The sequence below is a fragment of the Pelophylax lessonae genome (assembly GCF_965119305.1).
Source record: "Pelophylax lessonae genome assembly, chromosome: 4".
In the NCBI taxonomy this organism is placed as follows: domain Eukaryota; kingdom Metazoa; phylum Chordata; class Amphibia; order Anura; family Ranidae; genus Pelophylax; species Pelophylax lessonae.
Genome location: NC_138771.1, coordinates 527,880,532 through 527,899,161, shown reverse-complemented (window position 1 = coordinate 527,899,161; position 18,630 = coordinate 527,880,532). Strand labels below are relative to the sequence as shown.

General features: G+C 43.3%; 1 protein-coding gene across 1 annotated transcript in view; it reads left to right on the top strand.

Annotated features, from left to right (window-relative positions):
• PARVG (parvin gamma) overlaps positions 1 to 18,630 on the top strand; it is a 66,378-nt gene that overhangs the window by 21,242 nt on the left and 26,506 nt on the right. Inside the window, exons 6-7 of the mRNA XM_082254132.1 lie at positions 8,035 to 8,150; positions 14,790 to 14,845. Coding sequence (XP_082110258.1) covers positions 8,035 to 8,150; positions 14,790 to 14,845 — 172 coding nt within the window. The remainder of the gene's footprint in view (positions 1 to 8,034; positions 8,151 to 14,789; positions 14,846 to 18,630) is intronic.

Sequence of the window (18,630 nt, the reverse complement as noted above, 5' to 3'; positions counted from 1 at the left end):
AACAGGTAAATCTCCACCAGTGTAGCTGCCACCACAATAGACTCAGGAGCGCTTACCGCAACATGTGGACTCTTTATGCCTTTGGCACAGAGTCATGCAAGCAGTAAGTTAAAGGAAACGACCATCACCGGTAACCTTCTCCTCTGGTAAGCCAAATTCACTCAGATATGCGTCCTTTCCCTAGGACTCGGGTACTCAGAAAACAAAAGAAAGCCTCCACATGGTGTAATAACGCATGTATAAGTATATTTATTAAAAGTAGAAAACTTACAGTGTAGAAGATGAAAAACGGCAATACATAGTGATCACAATCAGTTGGTACAAGCGCAATAGGGTGGTAGGTTCACTGTAACCGTTAACCCGATGTACGTTTCTTCTCCAAAGACTTCTCACATTAAAGAATCCACATGTTTCGGTAAGCGCTCCTGAGTCTATTGTGGTGGCAGCTACACTGGTGGAGATTTACCTGTTCTTTCTCTTGGAAATACACTTGGTGTATTTGGTGGACATACACTAGGAGACCAATATTCTCACACTTTTTCTTCACTAAGTTGATTATATAATTGCACTTTAATATATATTTTCAATCGCCTTGGTGGAAACACCAAATTCATATTGCTATTGTGTGAGCTGTCTCCTAGTTGTGGAGGTGGTCAATACTCATTGATATGTTTAGTGACGCCCACATTGGATAGAATATTAGTATTCAGCTCCTTGTTAATTTTGCACTTTATCATTTCTTACTTTTCACAGTTTGCACTAAGCACTTTTCCATTTGTGTACACACTAGGGATGCACCGAAATTTCGGCCACCGAAATTATCGGCCGAAAATGAGCCGCTATTAGCTGTAACTATGTGAGAGCTTCTCTTCACTGACAGGCATGTATCTCCGCTGACAAGGAAGAAAAGGCTCTCACATAGATAGTTACAGCTAATAGCGGCCGCTCCGCCCGCCCCCCCCCCCCCCCGGTGTCAGCTCAGTTCTGTTCTCATTCACACATAGACGTGCTGAGCTGACAGGGAAGAATCACATTAGTTCTCTCTATAGCAGCCCCTAGCCCCGCCCCCCGACCTGGTATGTCCATTCATAATGCACAGATCGTAGTAGGGACGTCATTGAGAGGCGGTGCCGCCGGCCAGAGGCGGGACTTTTGAATGCAGGACACCCGAGGAGGAGGACGCTGAGGCAGTGGTAGTGGGGGGAGATGGGGGGGAGTTGAGGCAGCTTACCAATGATATTAGTATTATGCAGCATGAGGGGGTTAATGTATTGTCACTGCAGGTCACTCATCTATTAGTGACCGACCAGGCAGGTAATTAACCCCTTTGTGCTGCATTAGTGCAACCAGTATCAGTGTTAATTAACACTGGTTGCACTAATGCAGCACAAAGGGGTTAATTACCTGCCACTGGTCGGTCACTAATAGATGAGTGACCTGCAGTGACAATACATTAACCCCCTCATGCTGCATAATACAAATACCATTGGTAATTAAATTAACCTATTGCCAACCCATCACAGTACATATACTGCGACAGGGTGGCAGCGACAGGTGTACGTCGCTGCCTGTTTTTGGTGTATGCCCCTCTTCTATCCATTTTAAAAAAATTTTTGGGGGAAAAAGTCATTTTCGGTTTCGGTTTCGGTTTTCGGCCAAGGGCATCCTGCATTTTCGGTTTCGGTTTCGGTCCAAAATTTTCATTTCGGTGCATCCCTAGTACACAGCTATCATCTTTAAATGTAAATAGGGTGACTTCCGACCCAGGAATAGCATAGGTTTTTATGCGATGATACATAACATATTGGTTTGATGTTTACTTTATGCACTCAGCACTTTTTTAAGTGCTTACACTTTAATAATTACTATACAAGTGTGAGGAATCTGACTTTATAATTTCTGAGCGTGGCACATATAAGGATTATATAAGTTAGTAACAATATTGTTGTATTGGAGTGCCTGCAGCCCCTTTTTTTTCTTCTTTAGTAAGTGCAGTAATCCATCCTAAGGCATGTTTTACTGTCCTCACTGTACGTAAAGGCTTCCCATTTTTCTGATAACTGTTCTAAGAAGCCATGTGCCAGGCTGGTACTTTAAAGAAACTCACACACTATATTGTTATTCAGCAGATGTCCACATAAACTCACGTTAATTACTGGCTCATTTACCGCAGCCATATCCGTGCCAGAAATATGGCACATTAAACCGTATCAGAAATAAACAGGGAACAGAAGGTGAAATTGTATTTTCTTTTTCAAAGAATTATGAGGAATGGATAAAATATTTAATGTCTTAAAATTTGAAATGAACGACATTGTAATAAATATTATTTGCAAAACAGAGGGTTTCGCTGCTTTGCCTCATCTATAGTGTTATACACAGTGAGTAAGTCTTTGTACTTGAACAGAACTTTAATAGGGGGCACAAAATTGTGTTCCTTTTAAAGTGCATTTAAAGTGAAATGAAAAGCCCACTTTAGAAAACTGTGAGCAGACAGGCTCTATATTGCAGAAGAGACATGCAATGCAGTGGTGGCTGGTGCTGAAAAAAAAGTTTGGGAGACGCAAACAAATCTCTCTAGTCCGCACTCACATATAGTTAATATCGCTGTGATCACACAGACAAAATAAATCCATAGCTGCCCCCTCCGCAATACTTTGCCCAGCACTTTCCCCCAGCAGTATCATCTCCACGGAACGAGAAGCAGGAAACCAAAAGCGACGTAATATTGATTCGCTAAAATCAAAAATGGGAGGGTTTCGAAGACAACCTGTATCAAGCCAATTAGAGCCTCAGTCTGGAATCACATGCACACTTCACATTTACGGACCGTATGGACACCCATTAGTCCGGCGCCCCGCACAGTGCACACACATTATGTGACACATATGAACAATTTATTAAAAAAAAAATATCATATGACTAACAGTTTAACATGTTAAAGTAGCTTTCTTCTTTTGGAAACTAACTTTGGGAACTTGGGGGGGATGGCGCCCCTGCGCCCCTATGGACCGGTTGCCACTGATGCAATGTCTCTTCTACAATAAAAGACCTACCTGTCTGCTCGCAGTCATCTTTTGGTATGTACACTGAGCTTGGCAAATGCAACTCAGTCTACATTCTGGTACAGCACCCGTGTGTCCTGGGATTACTGCAGTCCTGTGGACACGCATAGTGACGTCATCCCATGCAGGACAATGGGAATGGCCGCAGCCCACACCCGTAAGAAGCTGGACAGAAGATGCCAGGGACTTTTGAAGGGTGGTAAGTATCCTGGAGTTTAGCTCCACTTTAAGGTCTGGTTCACACCAAATGCAGTCTGGTGCGTTTTTATTCTGCATCAAAGAATGCATTGACAGTGTTTAACATGGATTCCAATGGCCCTAGTTCACACCAGTATAGTGGGTTCCAGTGCAGTCAACCAAAGTAAAACATCCTGCATTTTTTTCTTTATGCAAGGCATCTGGATAGTGGCAAAACGGATCAAAAACAGGGAGTTATTTTCACCAAAGAAAGGTAGCAGAATACATTTTGGGCTAAATCTATGAAGAAAAATTGTTTATTTGTGAAATTGTGTAACAGAAATAAAGTTAAACACATTTTTTTTAAATTTTCAGTCTTTTTTTTTTTTTTTTTTTTAGCAAAAATAAAAAACCCAGTGGTGATTAAATACCACAAAAAGAAGGCTATATTTGTGTGAACAAAATGATACAAATTTAGTTGAGGTGCAGTGTTCCATGACCGTGCCATTGTCCTTTAGGTCCCTTTCACACGCGGTAGTCCGTCGGCGGACTCCGTTTTTCTCTGCCGGGTATCGATCCGCCAATCCCCCGCTGAGCAGGCGGATGGCAGCTCTGTCTCTGCCCTGTGTGCGGAGACAGAGCTGTCAGGTCACCATTCTTCTCTATGGGGGAATCGGATGAGAACAGACCGTCTGTCTGTTCTCATCCGATCCGCCAGACGGATGGAAAATAGGGTTTCCATCCATCCGGTTTTGATTAATTCGGATGTCAGCAGACATGTCTCCACTGACATCCGATGCCCCATAGAGATGCATGGGGCATCCGTTCTGATCCGCCTGAAAAACGTCTGGATCTGAACGGTCCACTTGTGTGAAAGGGGCCTTAAAGCGCGATAGTACTAAAAAGCTGAAAATTGACCTGGGCAGGATTGGGGTAAAAGTGCCCTGTATTGAAGTGGTTAATAATGTGCACCTTACAGCAACGCAGTATTGTGTTTAGGCCCTTACAAAATCCATAAAATGATGACGTAGTGCGATGAACGCAGTTTAGGGAAAGCCCCTCATAAAACCGGTGCCGATGTAAATAAACGCGTTTTACTGGAAAGATGAATACGTTTACAATCAACAGATGGCTCAGTCCTCCCAGTAATGGGATCGGAGCTCAGACGCATCACGCAGCAGAAAAAAAGAGCATGGGATATCGTACAATAGAACTCCAGATAATTATAGTTTCCCTGACAACCGTGCTGCCTTTACGTCAGCCCAGAGCAAATTTCAGCTCGGAAATATTGTGAACGAAAGACAAAAATATCAGCTAAACAAACACTAATGAATAGTACGGATGGTGCTTCCCTTTAAGAAAGGCTTTTTTGTTTCACATTTGATGTTTCTGATATGTGGAGGGTATCATTAGAGTGCATCCCACCTAAACTTTTTATTTGCAACTGTTATCTTTGGATAGTGTTGGGAAGGGTCAGAACCTCTGTTCGTTTTTATTTTTATTCCAAACTCCATTGTAGAGAACCTCTTTTTACTTAAGCTGGCCATAGATGGATCAAAAGTTGTCGGGTTCAGCAGGAACCAGACAAATTTCAATCTATGTACAGTCATAACTATTTGATACAACTTAACTGTCCCGGTAACAACTATTTTATCAGGCATAGAATCATGGAGAATCTCCAATAGGGACAAAGACATAAAAAATCTGACCAATAAACAATCAATCCACCATCATACCCTTCATGCTATGCAAGGGGTGCCTGGCGCCTGGTGATACTGTGAAATAAAACCTCAATCCTTTACTGAGGTCATATATGCAAATAATTAAGAACAAAAAAGTTCAAGTGCAGAGTTCCACTGATGTTCTGGGGACATGAAGGACCCCCTTCTCAAGGTGACAGAATAAGTTGGCAAACTATAACAGTTTCAGCCGTCACATTTTTCTTCTGAGGACTATTTTGCTTTTTATGTTCTTGATAAGTGAGTCCTGCTGCATTTGAATATAGAGCTGTGAAATGTTTTCGAAATCACTTATTTCCTGCTAAGACTGTTTCCACTTATTTCTGTTTTCATTGCCGCGGTTTGTATCAGATACCTGAGAGGCAAGGCTTGGGAAAGCAGCAGGAATTCCTTATCAGGTCTAGTGGATGAAATTTTCTAGGAAGCAAGAAAAAATAGAAAAAATAAAAATAAACAAAGTTTTATCAGTGAAATGGGGGCCAAAAAAAATAATTGAATTATGGCTATTAAAGAAGCACTCTAGCCAAACAGTCCCAGTTTTCTACAATCACTTTTTCTTGGTCACCATTGTCTTTGTGGCAAAAGGTTAGGGGCAATGGTAAGGACCAATTCATATTTTTCTGTTCTTGCTAGATGCATTTACAATTAAAATCAATGGGCCTCAACACATGTCATAATGCATGTCGGCACAAGTATCGTGCGTCAGTAAGATTTGTAATTGTTAATTTCAATGGAAAACTTGTCTGGTGAAAATGTACAGGTATGAATGGAAAATGCATAGTTTAAGTTGAGGGTGAGTTCCCCTAAATGGCTCTGAGGACACCACTGCAAGCTGATCTGAGCTTATCATAAGGGTGTCAAGGGCCACCTTTGGTTTGCAGTTCTTGCTGTGTCAGTCAGGTACAGTCCAGCCAAGCATCCCAGAGAGCTTGTAGTATCAAAGTTACTGGGCAGCACTGGTAAAGCAAATGAGTGTCTGGACAACAATAATAATAATAATAATACAGTAAACCCCCGCTCCATCACGGTTCAGTTTTTTGCGGTCCCGGTATATTGCGGTTTTTTTTGTAATGTTATTTTACTATATAAATCATTAAAAATGAAATATTTTTGTGTTTTCCATAGCTCTTGCTATGTCTCTCAGTATCTTTTATGTGTTTAAATGAGTTTATATTGTTTTAAAAGTGTGTTTAAAGACCTTAAAATCCTTTTACACGTACAGCGACAGTAAAAAAAACATGCCTACAATGCATTTTAATAGGGTTTTTCTATTTCGCGGACTTTCACTTTTCGCGGCTGGGTCCGGAACGTAACCCCCACAATGGAGGGGGGTTTACTGTATTACCAATAAGTAAAAAAAAATCAAGATGTTCCCATGATACCAGGCTATAAAAAGATGACACAGGTTTGCTGTTTTATTAGCACAGTATTAAATGACTGTAACAATCTCTAACCAGTCCCCAAGTATTTCCCTTTAGCGAATGGCAGATCAGTCTGCCTTGGCCTACTTTTCTGCAGAGGAACACATTAAGGCTCCATGTACACGGGACGTTGTTAAAAGTCCCTTTGAATGCTGGAATTTTTAGGACGTTTGAAACGTCCGTTCGGTTGCGTTTGTACCCGCGTTTAGCGGGCGTTTAGCGGCATTTGCGGGCGTTTGCGTTTAGAAGCGTTCCTAGAGGTCAAAAAAATGATTCCCCTTTAAAATGGAAAAATGCGAACGCTAAACGCGGTTCATCGCGTTCAGACGCGTTCAGACGCGTTCAGATGCGTTCGGACGCGTTTGTGCATTTGAAACGCCGGGAAACACACGTTCGAACGCAAATTATTGCGTTCTAAAAAAAGTCCCTGAACGCAACTGCCTGCAAATGACTTTAAATGACCTGGTGTACATGGACAGATAAGATAAAATGTAGATGGGTTCAGGGACTTCTGAAAAAAACGCCCAACTGCTCCTAAACGACCATTTCCAGCGCCCCGTGTACATGGAGCCTTAAAGAGGAAGTAAACCCTCCTCAGGAAGTTGTACCTATAGGTAAGCCTATGATAAGGCTTACCTATAGGTACTGTAAATATCTCCTAAACATGTACCGTTTAGGAGATATTTACCTTTAATGCAGCCAGTGACGTCACTGGCGCATGCGCTCTGAAGGAACGGCTGATCGTGCCGTTCCTTCAGAGCCCCGTGCCGTGACCGTCGGCTCCCGCGCGCGTGCGCGGGAGTGACGTCACCGCGGCTCCGGCCAATCAGATGACCGGATGCCGCGATCCCGGAAGACGAGCGACATGTCATGTCGCCCGTCATACAGGTAAGAGAGCGGCACGGCGGGGGCTCGTTCTAAGGTAAGTATTTCATAATGAGCTAGTATGCGATGCATACTAGCTCATTATGTCTTTCTCTTGCAGGTTGTAAAAAAAAAAAAAATTTTTAAACAAGTTTACAACCTCTTTAAGTCTTGCATCAATGAATAAATGCAGTTGCCTTCTGGTGTATTCAGCTTGGATTTCAGATCAGTATGAGATACTTCTGAGATCATTCACAGTTTATTGATGGGTACATTTGACCTGCAGTTGACCTCCTTCTGAAATGGAGTTGACCTCTTTCTGACCAGCAGTTGACCTCCTTCTGAGCTGTAGATGATCTCCTTCTGGTGTGTAGTTGACCACTTTCTGGCCAGCAGTTGATCTCCTTTAGGCATGTAGTTGATCTCCTCCTGTCCTGCAGTTGATCTCCTTCTAAGCTGTACTTGACCTCCTCCTGGCCATCAGTTAACCACCTTCTGAAGGCCAGCAGTTGATCTCCTTCTGATCTGAAGTTAACTTCGGCTACATCAACCTATTTCAAGCTTTGTTTGCATTCCCATCGACTTGTATGGGGAGAGAAGCAGTTTTGACACAAACAAAATCATGTCAACACAGATCGTAAGATTGTAGCAGATTGCTTTTAGAACTCATCATCCTAAAAGCTGAGCTACTATTGCATACCAGGTGTGGTAATTGAAAAATACAGTAAACAGTGATTTTGTTTAATCTATTTGTGTTTTTCCAAACAGTGATCCACAGCAAAGACCTTCTGGCCACCTTACACTTGCTGATTGCCTTGGGGAAACACTTCCGGCCTGACCTATCTCTTCCCGCTGATGTTTCTGTAGAGGTGATTGTGGTGGAGGTAATTATGTTTTTATTATACAGTATATGTATTATTTATATCTACCATATCAACATACCTCTCAACTTTGGTGTACGTTTAGTAAACTGAGATAAGCCGAGATCTGGATGATCACGGCTTGTCTCAGAGCATTGCCGGTTTAAAATACTGAGAAGAGTAGTGGAGAACATAGTCTTCTCTTCTCATCTCAGTACACAAACGGCTTGCATTCACTGCAATAGAAACGGCCAGTTTAGAAACACATGATGTTACCTTATCACTGTGCTTCTCTTTGAAGATCTCCTCTTCCTACTTCTCCAGCTCAGAGGTGGAGATAGCAGGAAGAAATAGGAGATCTCTGCTGTGAATGTCCCAGTGCCCAAAAGTGAAAGTAAAAACTCTCCCTCCTGCAGTGAAATATACATCAACAGCAGGTTAGAAACACATTAACTATACAATCACATATATATCTGTGTGTATATATATATATATATATATATATATATATACTGTATGTACTGGTGTGTATGTATGTATATATATATATATATTTTTTTTTATTTCAGGTACTTATATAGCACAGTCAATTTACGCAGCGCTTTACATATACATTGCACATTCACATCAGTCCCTGCCCTCAAGGAGCTTACAATCTAAGGTCCCTAATGCCTCGTACACATGTACCGATCGGCCGTCTTTTGTCCAGGGCTGTCCTGTCCGCTGAAAACTGCAAAAGACTGCACATGAATTTTGTCAGCCAACAACAGCCAACTGCAGAAGTGATGTCATGTGATGAATAACTTTCCCTGTGTTTTTTCTTTTCTAAGCATGGCCAGTCTTGCTAATCTGCTGTTTGTCGGCCGAATTCTGTACTGACTGGGAACAATCGGCCGTTCTGGTGTTGGCCAACAAAAATTTTAATGCCTGCAGGACAGATTCTGTTCGGCCGAAAATGCGCTGTCGGCTGTCGAAAGCATCATACTAACAAGCATACAATCGGCCGATCGGTCGTCGGCTGAATATTTACGGCCGACGATCGGTACGCGTGTACGAGGCATCACTCACATACATACACAGCAGGGCCAATTTTTTATACAGGATCCAATTAACCTACCAGCATGTCTTTGGAGTGTGGGAGGAAACCAATCTGTCACGATTCAACCACGCCCACGGCGACTAGCTAAACGAGACGTGATGAATCGTGACTGGGCAGTATAAGGGGATAACGGAAATAAAGAAAATTCCTACTAAAGGCTCGTACACACGTACCGATTGTCGCAGAAAAGATTCGGCAGACGACCGATCGGCCAAATGTAGGCTTGTTAGTATGATGCTTCCGACAGCCGACAGCGCACTTTCGGCCGAACAGAATCTGTCGTGCAAGCATTAAAATGTTTGTATGCCGACACCAGAACGGCCAATTGTTCGCCAGTCAGTACAGAATTCGGCCGACAGACAGCAGATTTGCAAGACTGGGCATGCTCATAAAAGAAAAAACACACGGAAAGTTAACCATCACATGACATCACTTCTGCAGTCGGCGGACAAAATTCGTGTGCAGTCTTTTGCACTTTTCAGCGGACATGACAGCCCGGGGACAAAAGACGGCCGATCGTTCGGCCGACGATCGGTACGTGTGTACGGGGCTTAAGTAATTAGATTGGTTGCAATACTTTCACAGCCTGCACTGCCTTCGGTCACCACTAGAGGGAGACTCCAGTCCAATCCAGCTGGCTGACCACACACAGGCAGATACAAATCTTACATACAATCTGATGCACTCTAAGGGTTGGGGAGCAGTCTAGCAATTACCACACACTACTAGGATTCCTCCAGCTATCCTACAAGCCAGAACCCCTGTGTTGATCACTCTTCCCACTGTCCCCACACCCACACACCACAAACGATAGCCTGTGGTCTGGTGTACAATCTGCATGCAATCTGCCAACACACAGTGCAATTGCATACAGATTGGCATGTATGTATGTATGTACTGTATGTATGTGTGTATATATATATATATATATGTGTGTGTGTGTGTATGTGTATATATATATATATTTATATACTGTATGTATATATACCGTGCATGTGTATGTGTGTGTATATATATGTTTTCATGTGTCAGAACATGTCATTACGAGTTCTTTTAAACTTTAGTTTCACTTTTTAAACTTAGCAGTGCCTGTAATCTCACAAAATCTCGTGAGATTACAGGCAGTCCACCCAGTTATACAGAGATCACGGCAGTTCTCAGAGAAAAAACTTCTCCTCTGATCACCCTGTGAGAAGTGAAGTTCTCCGCCTTCTAAACTGGGTGCCAGAGGAGATATTTTTTCTCTGAGAACTGCCGAGAATTGAACTGAGAGAAAACTTCTCAGTTTACTAAACGTACACCTTTCTGAGTGGAGAAAAAGGGACCTCTTGCTGGAAAATGTATGTAAGGGCAAACTCCTGCCATGCCTCCTGGTATACAGGCTATGAAGTATAAATACACTACAAATTATACAATGATTAGTTAAACCCACAAGTGATTAGTTAAACCCACAAGTGTTTTTCTGTAACCACTGCTTTTCTTTCATACTGATTTCTCTTTCGTTCATTGATGGACACCGCTCCGGATCTTCTTGACCATTGGGTTATACTGCCCCCTATAGGAGTAGGACACTAGGCAGAAAAAGAACTTGACTACGTTTATGGACAGTCCCAGGAGGTAAACTCGCCCTCTCTGCTATAGGTACTCAATTTTTTTTCTGCCTAGTCAGGAGTAAGGACCTTGTTCCTTGCTGGGATCTCTGGTCCTGGCAATTTTTTTCTTTTTAGATAGATTTTTTTCTTCAGTTTTTTTTTCCTGTGAGATCTACAAACAACTGCCGTACTGGGCGACATGCTGGATAATGTAGATCCAGGGGTCACCCCAGTCTGGCCAGCGAGCACTAGGTCGGCCATGACATAGCCCCGCTGGACATGGGCTGGCCTGCGAGTAAACAACTCGCGAGGTCGCATACGACCGGGTCTCGGCCTGTGTCGCAGCGTTCCTCCTAGCCGACAGCCCCCCATTTCAATGATGAGGAGGTTCTGTCTGGACCGGTGCCCACCTGGTTCCTGGTATGGTGACTACATGTCCCCCCTCTCCCCCTGGAGGGTTTTGGGGTGGACATGGGCCCCTCCCTGGGACGGTCGGACCCCCTCCTTCCCCTCCTTCCCATTAGGCCCCCTCTATGAGTCTGATGGTCCTGTGGAAAATCTATCCCCCCCATCTGCCTCCCTCCACCTATACTGGGGTTGTATGGTGGGCTGGCTACCTCCTGGGGTGGGGACAGGGTGTTGTACCGGCGATTGGGGCAGGGGGGTGCACCGTCGGCGACCGGGCGAAAGGCCTTGCAGAGGGGGGCTGTGCCTTATGGGGGGGGCTCCTGTCATGTCCCCCCTTTCCTGTTCTTTGTCTTGCCTGGGTTCTTGGGACTGATCCTGGGTCCCTGGGAGCCTCGTGGAGCCGCCATTTTGTTGTAGCCTATCTGCTGTATAGGCTGGTGGCCATGTTTGTGTAGCCGCGGTGGCCATTTTTCGTTAGTCTGGCACTGAAATCAATGGCGACTAATACTGTGGAGCCTTCTGGGCAGTGTTTCTAGCTGTGGGAGCCCCTCCTTATCCCCTGGTGCTGACTCCTGGGCCTCTTTCCTTCCTGAATGCCTCACATGAATAATGCTTTGATCCTGGTGCCGCCGGTGACTGCCTGGTGGAGTGGTGAGTCTGGTGGGTTCCTCATGCGGGATCATGGGGTGCTCTGTTGCTGGCGACTGGGTGGTGTTACTAGCATGGTGGGGGTGTCCCTTGGCAGTGTCTTTTTGCATTTTAGTGGGGTAACCTTATTCCTCATGGAGGCTTTGGAGCACACTTCCCCACCTGACCCCCTCTCAGAGCCTGCGGGGCTCTCCGGGTCCCAACCATCCATTGATGCACTGACAGTGGTCCTAGAGTCCTTTGTGTCCCGGGTGGAGGTGGCTTTTGGGCGGCAGGGTAGTAAAAAGCGCCCCGCCTTCCCCTGCTTCATCTGTCTTCTCAGATTCTAAAACTGATCTGGCTGCCACTAATGGGGCCCGCCCTGAGGGGTCTTAGGCCACGCTCTCTGGGTTCTCAGATAGTGGGGATGATTCCTCCACTCCTGTAGCCGCGCAAGAAAAGGCGTTGGTGGACGCACTTATTGTGACTGTGCATGAGACTTTAAAAATGGATGATGCAGCTGAAGCTGCGGTGGAGGCACCGGTTCCCTTTGGCACTCACAAGCCGCCTAGGGCGACAAAGATGTTTCCGTTTCCTGCCTATTTTGACAGATTTGTCGCAAAAGAGTGGGAATGCCCAAAACGTCCCTTTGTGGTCCCTAAGCGATTCATTATGAGGTACCCCTTTTAAAAGTCCCCCGGTTTCCAGGTTGAATAAGGCAACCATGATTCCGGTAGAAGAATCGCCGGTTTTTTTACCTAAAAAGGCACTTCACACTGACATATGCGAATTGCGGGGGATCTCAATGCAAAGTTAACAACATCCCCAGATCAGTTTGCATATCGCAGTGCAAACTGTCAGTTCAGACATGAATCGAATTGCATAGGTGTGAACACCCATGCAGCCCGATTCTGGTGCGGACTCAAAAAAGGCTCCTGTACGAGTTGTCCAAATGCGATGCAAATTCAGCCATACAATCTGTATGGTTGAATTTGCATCACACAGACCGCACCGCTCTGCAAATCACATGCGATGTCTGTCATCGCATATATGTGAACCGGCTCTCAAGGCTTTATTTAAAAAAAAAAAAAAAACAGTGCAATAAAACTTATGTCCTTCATTATTAATAATAATATAATGTGTACTAGCATGGCTTCAGTAAAAAGTATTCTGCTTGGTTGCTACGGGTTATGGTACTTTCCACATCTCTACTTGATATACTCAGTAAGCCTTTAATAAATGAGAAGTTGGCTTCTAATGAACTGGTTTTCAAAATTCAACCGTGCACTATATGGCCAACTTGGAATTCCTCTACAAATAAATGAGTTCATGTGAACAAAGTCAGCTCTGTAAAGACATGGTCTGACCAGCTTTGTGTGCAGGAACTTGAGTGTCCTGCACAGGGCCCTAACTTCAACCCTACTGAATACCTTTGGGGTGAATTGGAATATTAATTGTGAGTCAGGTCTTCCCATCCAACATGTGTACCTGACCTCACAGATGGGCACACATTCCCAAGTGTAGACTGACATAGCTGAAAAAAGAAGTTGGTTTGAATTCCAACCACAACACTACCTGCATAGAGTTTCCATGTTCTCTCTGTGCTTGTATGGGTTTCTTTCCATCTTCTCTGGTTCCTCCCACACTCCATGCTGAGTCTGCTTCCCCTATACTCACAACACACAAGTCACAGTCCCTTTACCCATAAAATATGATTTAATGAGTGTGCCACAAGTAAGAGAATATAGAAGGCCCTACATGGGTCAAATTCCCAACAAATTTTCTTTCGAAAATCAGAATCATTTTGTGATCCAATGGTGCCCCCATTGATATTAAAATTTGACCAACCAAGCCTTCAATTTCACCTCAGGTTGCTACAGAAAAAATTGGCCAATGGCACGAAATTTGAGCGAAAATTGTTAGTTACGATTTTACGAAAGAAAATTTGTTTGGAATTCAACCCATGTATTGCCGGCTTAACAGACACATACAAACCTCAGCAAACATCTTAAAAAAAATAAAATGGTTTCATTACATATGAGTAATGTACATAGATTACAGTAGTTAGGAGTATGAAATGTAAAACTCAATAAGGTGAATTTTTCAAGTCTGGTGCAGACAGAATCTAGAGCAGCTGTGCATGACAACCAACGAGCTTCTATCTTCAGCTCGTTCAGTTAAGCTTTAAAAATTAAAGACAGAAGTATGCATGCATGTGAGATTTGTCAGATTGTTGGCTTCTTTAAATCAGGGACTGATATAAATGTACAATATACAGTATGACAAGCACTGTGTAAAATGTTGGTGCTACTGTATATATAGACCTGTAATAAACAGACATTAATGGCCATGGTTTTGAAATGGGATGTCCAGCAAGCTCATAAGGGTCAACAAATTTTGGCTATATAGTGAATATTGGATCAGCCGGTAAAATAATTCTCTGGTCCCAGAATGGCCGCAGACCTTTGGGATCTCCAAACTATGGCTCTCCAGCTGTTGTGCAACTACATGTCCTATGAGGCGTTGTAAAACTCTGACATTCACAGACATGACTAGGCATGATGGGAATTGTAGTTCCAGAACAACTGGAGGGCCGTAGTTTGGAGACCCCTTTAGGCCATTGTAAAGTCTTTACTTCGCACAGAACATTTTATGTCTGGAGTGTCACATCTGTTTTCAGGTTTATATTTAGTTTTGCCCCGTCATTTTGGAAAGATACCCTTAATGTTGTTTTAGAGAAAATCTACATGTTTTGTTTAGGAAGCCATTCTAATCTGATTTTCCGTGTGGTGAAAGTTAGCAGGTAACATAAAGGTCACGTCTTAATATGGTTCCCGCATGTCGCCGGCGATTTGTCTCATCCTCTGCACCAATTATATCTGACATTTGCTTTGGCTGATGCTGAGCTCTCCAATGTTTTTCTGTCCTGTGTCATAGCCAACAAAATCCGGAATGAAGACAGGAAAAGCCATTGAATGCTTCACCGGCCCCAGGTGAGAAGTGTCGCCTTATAATGACTACTGACAGCAGGGACTGTCACATGCTGGTAATTGAAGTACGACACAACCCAAGGTTAGCTTACCATCAAGGAGATGTGTACAATTCACAAATATGTTCATACAGCATATGGGTAAAATAGAACCTTCCACTACCTCCAGAGCAGTCATCTCAAATCAAATCACCTGTATGAAAGGCCTCAGATAGAAGGTGCATCTCTTGGGCTCATTACTAGTTCTGGGAAAATGAAGGAGCAATGTGAAACCTCTGCATCGAATTTAGTATATAACCTTGCAGTCAAGCATAAAGAGTTGCACAACAGGCTAAAGCAAAAATCTGTACAAATAGCCTAAAGCCCATTTCCACCCTAAACTGACAACCTTCTTATAAAAATGTTTGCTGTCTGGCTGTAAAGATAATCCAACAGTTGAGGAAAGTGGAAAATAGTGCTGGACACATAAAATTATTTATTGCTTTTGCTTTCCTAAAGTATTATTGTTGATGTTAATATTCTTGTTCCCAGGCAGGCAGATTCTACACCCCAGAGGATCTCCACTGTCTCCTGGCTTGTAGTGTAGTGTAAAAAAATAAAAATAAAACTGAAGCACCTCACCACTGCTAAGGGGTCCAGATACAACTTTATTCCAATAAAATACAAAAAAGAAGAAAGCCCAAGGGACTTTGTAAAACACAAACCACAAGGTATAAAATGTACAAAATGTATAAATTGTAAACACTTTGGTACATACAATTGAAATAATTCTAGTAGACATAGGTACATAAATATATGCATGGGTTTCCATAGTTACATAAATCAAAATACGACTGACAATCCAAGGTGTAAATGTATATATGGTAAAATGTTTGCGTTTTGCGAGACCATGCTGCTTTTTTTTTTTCGTCCTCGCTCCGGACACCTTGAAAAAAATATGTTATCCTTCCTTGTGGACTTCCCAGGTTCAGCCCCTCTCCTGGGTAAGAAGACCCCCTCTTATGGGCTGTAAATCTCCCTCGATGGTGGGTTCCCCTTGGTGCTTGGGAGCACAACTCTATTTGGACTATAGCCTCATTGGACATTTAGAGAGCTTAAACCAGCGCTCTGCTGGACACTGATAGAAGTCCCAAGACTGCTATATACTGCTGATGAGAAAAGAATTTCAAACCGCTGAGCCGTTGAGTTGCTGAGGTATCCAGACTGGTTTAAGCTTATGAGATCGGGATTGCAGGAGTCGATCAGGCATTCTGACATTAAGCACAATGGCCTTTGTGGTCATTTAATGGAGGTGAGAGGCTGGCACTTACTGTGGTGGTGGAGTCACAAATGATTTGGTGCTAAACTCATCCTTTACAGCACGGGTCTCTCTTACCTTGTTTATCTTCGGCTCTGTGAATTCCAAGGACATTCTCCTATTTATTTATTGTTATGGACATTGCTTTTTAGTAATTCATGAGTTTTACATTTATCTATAGCGCTGCACCATTTTTGTATTTATGCCATTTTGGGATTTGTTAGTCTTGACCTATACCGGTGTTCAGCTGCTCTCTTAACACATTCTTATAGATTTTAGCGCTGAATAAGCTCTCGTTTTATAAATCAAAATATGACTGACAATCCAAGGTGTAAATGTATATAAGGTAAAATGTTTGCGTTTTGCGAGACCATGCTCGCTTCCTCAGGAGATACATATATAAATGCAATTGTGTATATAATAGTCCTAACGAACTTCCAAACCAGGATGAACAGTCAAGTAGATTCATGGTTCCCATAGGACTCCCCATTGGAGATGAAGATGTAGGAAAATAGAAAGAGATCAGGTGTGAGCTTGTTTGGTTTCTGGTGTGCATACCTTTTGGAATATTCAGGGAAGTATTTGTAATTGTCTCACTGACTTTTGTTGGAATTAGTGGTGTTGTGCTTCAATTTACATTTTTGTTACATTACACTACAAGCCAAGGAGACCATAGAGATCCTCTGGGGTGTAGAAGCTGCCTACCCAGGAACCAGATGATTTACATCAACATTAACACTTAGAGATAAAAATACCAGTAAGATAACCCTATGGGTCCAGCACTATTTTTCCATTTTCCTAAGGATCAGCATGCCAGTCAGGCAACTAGCATGTTTCCCTTGGTTAAGGTCTCCTTTAAGGGCTCATTTACCCCTAATGTCGTTTAGGTAATGCATACACCATAATGTGCATTGTGTATTTTTGCAGCACTGTGATGCCTTTATGAGACTTATGACAGACTTACTTTATGACAGACTTACTTTATGACAGACTTACTTGAAAACAAAGCTCTCTAGCAGCGCACTGTCATGGGTCATGGCACCTCCATCCTCACCAGGTCTTTCTTCCAGGTTCGTGGGCTTTGGCCGTATGAATGGCCATGCCACGATGACGTCACTCCCGTTCATGCTTGCGGGAGTCACAGCCATGGCACAGAGCTCTGAAGGAATGGCACGGGTACGTCACTACCTGCTACTAAAGTAAAAATCTCCTAAACAGTGCATGTTTAGGAGATATTTACTGTACCTATAGGCTTATCTATAGGTAAAAATAAACATAGTGATTTTACTACCACTTTAATAGCGTTCCACTGTTGTCTCGATTATAATTTTAAATACCTCTTCCATATTTCACTCATGTCAATTACACCGTGCTCTTTATACTCTCACCGTAAAAAGGAGCTCCCCCAAAAAATTAAAAGTCAGAAGCTAAAAATACTGTAGCTGTTGACTTTTAATATAAGGACACTTACGGCCCCGGCATCCAGTGCTATCCTCACCCAAGCCGATTCTTCAATTAGCTTTGGCTGCAGGGGTCCCCATCTTCACTAAGGGAAACTGGCAGTAAAGCCTTTGCGGCTTCACAGCCGACCTCTAACTGTGTATGCGCAAGTCGCACTGCACTTTATTCATGGTCCAGCAGTATTCTGGGACCTATGATATGTCCCAGAAGGCTGCAGGGGAAGGAGGGGGAGTTGAACTTCCTCTCAGATCACTGCAGCAATCTGACCAGAAGTCGGTACCTTTCAAAATCAGGTACCCCCCTCAAAAAAAAAAAGAAAGAAGGAAGAGCCAAATTTTCCCTTTTTTGGTGAAGTCCAGCTTTAAATTCTGACCCATATGTCATGTAGGTCAAACGAAATGTCCCCACCAGGGGGCAGAATACGTCAGGATTCTTCCTCCTTGGGATCCCTGGGAGAGTAAGAGGAAGAATCATGAGGTATTCTGCCCCCTGGTGGGGAAAGCCTGTTTGACCTGACCTGATATGAAATATGGGTCAGAATGTCAAAGCGGTTCTTCAGCCTTTTGGATAAAAAATTCAAAGTGTTGACTTTTATTAAAAGGACACTCACCTGTTGTGGGATCCATCACTTTTTTGCTGGTCTTCTGGTCCCCGGCAGCGGCATGTTTACTGTGGGCAGCCGGCTGTGATTCCTTGTGGCTTCATAGCCGACTGCTCACTGTGAGAGCCTCGCTGGGCTTTGTTAATGGTCCCGCAGCCTTCTGAGACCTGCAACGTGTCTCAGAAGATTGCAGGCGGGGGAAGAACTTCTGGTGGGGGAGGAGGGGAGGAAGGCATGAAGCAAAACTTCCCCTTTAGGGTGAAGTTCCGCTTTAGGGTAAGAGCATAAAGAGCATGGTGTGATTTACACAAGGGGAACATGGAAGAGGTGTTTTGAATTGTAATCAAGATAACAGTAGAAGACGATTTAGAGACATGTTTTGGACTTTTTGTAATTATACTTTCACAGTGAAGGTATATTATTATTATTT